Raw genomic sequence first — 5,265 nt, 5'->3', positions numbered from 1 at the left:
CCATATATGATATTTACGAAATGAGTTTTAACATTCTGTGAATGAAATTTTCTTTTTTAACTAAATGGGATAATACTAAAACCTTACCTAGATATTGGTAACATCTACCATAGTCACATAAGTGGTTTACAACTAACAGCAAATTCCTGTTATTGATATGGCTTATTTGATTGACAACCAACAGGTATCAATAAAGAACTGTAAAGTGAAGCATTACTTGGTATCACCAGATATGTGAAGCATTACTCGGTATCACCAGATATGTGAAGCATTACTCGGTATCACTAGATATGTGAAGCATTACTCGGTATCACCAGATATATGAGGCATTACTCGGTATCACCAGATATGTGAAGCATTACTCGGTATCACCAGATATGTGAAGCATTACTCGGTATCACCAGATAAGTGAAATATTATCACTGGACAAGTGAAATTCTATTGCTGGACAAATGAAACCCTAAACATGTGAAAACATTATCACTGGACATGTGAAATGTTATTGCTGGACTTGTGAAACATTATAACTGGACATGTGAAACACTATCACTGGACATGTGAAACAATGTTGACATGAGATAGATAAGTTTATTTTCGGTTCAGGAATTCTCAAATTCCTCTCTACCAGACTCATAAATAAATACATTATATAACACATTATGCTTAACGTGATCAGTTAGTTCAAATCCTAACAATCTCGTTTTTGACATTCAAAATTAATATTTCACTATTCTATGTCATCCTACAGATCAAAACATATTGCTGGTTTTAATTGGTTTGTTTTCCTAATTATATATCTTATATTAAAATACTACAAGGGGCATTAAAACTTGATTAAGATTACAGTTTTTAGCAGGTAATTAGGACAACTTTTGTGGGAGGGACGTCTATTTATCAGGTTATCTTACATTGAAATAAGATCTGCATCATTTGAAGAGTGGTAAGCTGACATGCTATAAAAAATGTAGGAGAAAATCTCCGGACAAAAAATCAAATACTGAAATGAACAAAGGGCAATAACTTTTGCAAAAATCATCAAATCAAAATTCTTTTAATGGAGACACAACTTCATATCATGATTATAATGTATACCAAGTTTCAAAGAAATCCGTCAAAAAATGTAGGAGGAGATTGCCGGACAAAAATCAAATACTGAAAAAAAACAAAGGGCAATAACTTTTGGAAAAATTGTTGAATCAAAATTCTTTTAAGGGAGACACAACTTCATATCATGATTATAATGTGTACCAAGTTTCAAAGAAATCCGTTGAAAAAGTAGGAGGAGATTGCCGCACAAACAAAAGTTTACGTCGGACGGACGGACGGACGACCCCATACTATAATACTTCCGTCAAATTTGACGGGCGTATAAAAACAAAAGGCTGTACAACAATTCTAAATGATTTCATAACTATCACTATCCTGCTAACACTTCTTGAAAGACAATGAAGTTGTTTACAGGATGATGCCAAGATTCTTATTTCCATCTGTGGGTAGCAAAACCTAATCTCATCACTTTTCTAATTTCTATGCTGTGAAACTGTCTGTCATATATACAGCAACAGGAAATGGAACATAAAATACAGATAAAATCAAGGAAACTAAAATTGAACAATTTTTCTAATAATATGGAATGGACAAATAAGATAAACAATATATATCAAACTATTTGACAAGCTTGGCTTCCACTATATGGTAACACAGACAACAAGAAGATATTTCTTCAATGTCTAACATTCTACTGTAAGGTAGGCAACATGATGCACAACAATTCTACTTTTATAAAATTTCATAAAGCAAAGAAAAATAAACTGGCATGATATTTGTATATCAACATTAGGTCATAAGGAGTAATTTGTAACTCAGAATGAAAATATACATACACCACTATGATCTTAGTTCTACTTAATCTTAATGCGATACACTGATGGAAAACAACTAACATGTCAGTTACATATCGAGTCACATGTCTGATGTAGTCACATGTCTGATGTAGTCCCATGTCTAATGTAGTCATATGTCTGATGTAGTCACATGTTTGATGTAGTCACAAGGACACATGTCTGATGAAGTCACATGTCTGATGTAGTCACATGTCTGATGTAGTCACATGTCTGATGTAGTCACATGTCTGATGTAGTCACATGTCTGATGTAGTCACATGTCTGATGTAGTCACATGTCTGATGTAGTCACATGTCTGATGTAGTCACATGTCTGATGTAGTCACATGTCTGATGTAGTCACATGTCTGATGTAGTCACATGTCTGATGTAGTCACATGTCTGATGTAGTCACATGTCTGATGTAGTCACATGTCTGATGTAATCACATGTCTGATGAAGTCACATGTCTGATGTAGTCACATGTCTGATGTAGTCACATGTCTGATGTAGTCACATGTCGGATGTAGTCACATGTCTGATGTAATCACATGTCTGATGAAGTCACATGTCTGATGTAGTCACATGTCGGATGTAGTCACATGTCTGATGTAGTCACATGTCGGATGTAGTCACATGTCGGATGTAGTCACATGTCTGATGTAGACATGTCTAATGTAGTCCCATGTCTGATGTAGTCACATGTTTGATGTAGTCACAAGGACACATGTCTGATGTAGTTACATGTCTGATGTAATCACATGTCTGATGAAGTCACATGTCTGATGTAATCACATGTCTGATGAAGTCACATGTCGGATGTAGTCACATGTCTGATGTAGTCACATGTCTGATGTAGTCACATGTCTGATGTAGTCACATGTCTGATGTAGTCACATGTCTGATGTAGTCACATGTCTGATGTAGTCACATGTCTGATGTAGTCACATGTCTGATGTAGTCACATGTCGGATGTAGTCACATGTCTGATGTAGTCACATGTCTGATGAAGTCACATGTCTGATGTAGTCACATGTCGGATGTAGTCACATGTCTGATGTAGTCACATGTCTGATGTAATCACATGTCTGATGAAGTCACATGTCGGATGTAGTCACATGTCTGATGTAGTCACATGTCGGATGTAGTCACATGTCTGATGTAGTCACATGTCTGATGTCACACATGAGAACAATGAAGACATGCAATCCTGTTTCTCATCCTTGCATTATTTATTGATGCAACAAACTATTAGCACATCAATGTTTATGCTACTGGACAAGTTAGTGATTTGTACATCAGGATCTAATGCCAAAAAGCTTACGGTGATGGCAAATTGATAACGAAGTATATATATATAAGTCTTCAGTATTCAGAGGATGACTTTGGCAGTTAATTAGTTAAAGGAGAACATAAAATGAAAGTTGAAAATAACTTCTGATTGTGTAGAAAAATTCGAGTCAGTAGTGTCTATTGTACAAAGTAGTCATGTTTATAAAAATATATCTTCTTTGACACAAACGAGTATTTTATACAAATGTTATGTGATCAGACAAGCATTGTGTAAAGAAAATGAGGACTAGAAGACACATACAAAAATCAGGAATATCGTAACTTTGTACACCAACGGGGACGGTAACTGGAGTACAGGAATGTGGACGACACAGCTGACCTGAGAAAAGGTTGTAACAATATTCTTACATTTTTTTTAAAAGTGAAAAATTTAAGCACAATTCATAATAGAATAAAACAATTAAAAATTGATTAATAAAAATGGCTACATTTGTATCATTATTTTGACTCAATAGTATAAAATGAATCTTTGGACAGCTAGGACCAGTACCAGTGATACGTAAGTACGTCTGTATACTGTGATACACTTCGATGTATGTGTCTGTATCTGTCATCTGTTATCCCTCCATGATGTCGAGAATCAATGTTTTCTCACGATTCTCTGTCATCTGTTATCCCTCCATGATCTCGAGAATCAATGTTTTCTCACGATACACTGTCATCTGTTATCCCTCCATGATGTCGAGAATCAATGTTTTCTCCAATACTCTGTCATCTGTTATCCCTCCATGATGTCGAGAATCAATGTTTTCTCACGATACTCTAACTTATTCAGCTCTGATGTAAAAACATCTGTAGACCCTTCAAATGAAAAATCTTAGTTAATTATTTTGATAATGTGACAAATGGATAAAAGTAACGTCGTAAACCACAGAAACTTTTAGGTTTTTCTAAACCTAGTGTCACCCAGGTATTGGCTGACCACTGTCTATTCTGATTTTCTGTTTGGAAACACTCTCTGAACATTATACAGGAAATGTACAACACAAGCAACATCTATTTCTTGGTGTTAATACAAGGCTTTACACAATGTCATTATTGTTTCAAAAACAATCTTGTAGAAACTAAACTCATCTACATATACACCACTGCTAGATAATTGTTCTTTTTAAAATGTCTTTTGTTTAAATTTTAAGTTCAAGTACAAAATTAGTATATTTCTTCATTTGAATTTTTTAGTCTAGTACAAAGTTAGTAGATCTCACCTGAATTACAGATTTTCTGTAGTTTTATCAGGAACTCAGAGAATGCTTCCTTCAGCGCCTCAGATCCCTGTGATGAAGAGAAACCAGAACCTGTCAACCCTATATAAAAAGACTAATTTACACTGTACACTACAACCCTATATAACAGGACTAATTTAATCTGTACACTTCAACCCTACATAACAGGACTAATTTAATCTGTACACTTCAACCATATATAACAGGACTAATTTACACTGTACACTACAACCCTATATAACAGGACTAATTACTCTGTACACTACAACCCTATATAACAGGACTAATTACTCTGTACACTACAACCCTACATAACAGGACTAATTTACTCTGTACACTACAACCCTATATAACAGGACTAATTTACTCTGTACACTACAACCCTATATAACGGGGCTAATTTACTCTGTACACTACAACCCTATATAACAGGACTAATTACTCTGTACACTACAACCCTATATAACAGGACTAATTTACTCTGTACACTTCAATCCTATATAACAGGACTAATTTACTCCGTACACTACAACCGTATATAACAGGACTAATTTACTCTGTACACTACAACCCTATATAACAGGACTAATTACTATGTACACTATAACCCTATATAACAGGACTAATTACTCTGAACATTATAACCCTATATAACAGGACTAATTTACTCCGTACACTACAACCCTATATAACAGGACTAATTACTCTGTACATTATAACCCTATATAACAGGACTAATTACTCTGTACACTACAACCCTATATAACAGGACTAATTACTCTGTACACTACAACCCTATATAACAGG

At 34.7% G+C, this 5,265-nt stretch overlaps 1 protein-coding gene across 2 annotated transcripts in view; it reads right to left on the bottom strand.

The window, feature by feature from the left end:
- Window positions 1-1,321: 1,321 nt before the first annotated feature.
- LOC110458492 overlaps window positions 1,322-5,265 on the bottom strand; it is a 51,448-nt gene continuing 47,504 nt past the window's right edge. For both annotated transcript variants that reach the window (XM_021510211.1, XM_021510212.1), the window contains 2 exons: window positions 4,441-4,507; window positions 1,322-4,036 (listed from right to left, as the gene is read on the bottom strand). In XM_021510211.1, coding sequence (XP_021365886.1) covers window positions 3,954-4,036; window positions 4,441-4,507 — 150 coding nt within the window. In that variant the 3' untranslated portion in view covers window positions 1,322-3,953. The remainder of the gene's footprint in view (window positions 4,037-4,440; window positions 4,508-5,265) is intronic.

The sequence above is a fragment of the Mizuhopecten yessoensis genome, unplaced genomic scaffold, assembly GCF_002113885.1.
Source record: "Mizuhopecten yessoensis strain PY_sf001 unplaced genomic scaffold, ASM211388v2 scaffold9615, whole genome shotgun sequence".
Taxonomy (NCBI): Eukaryota; Metazoa; Mollusca; class Bivalvia; order Pectinida; family Pectinidae; genus Mizuhopecten; species Mizuhopecten yessoensis.
Note: the sequence above shows the minus strand (reverse complement) of the source record. Positions and strands in the feature narration are given on the sequence as shown.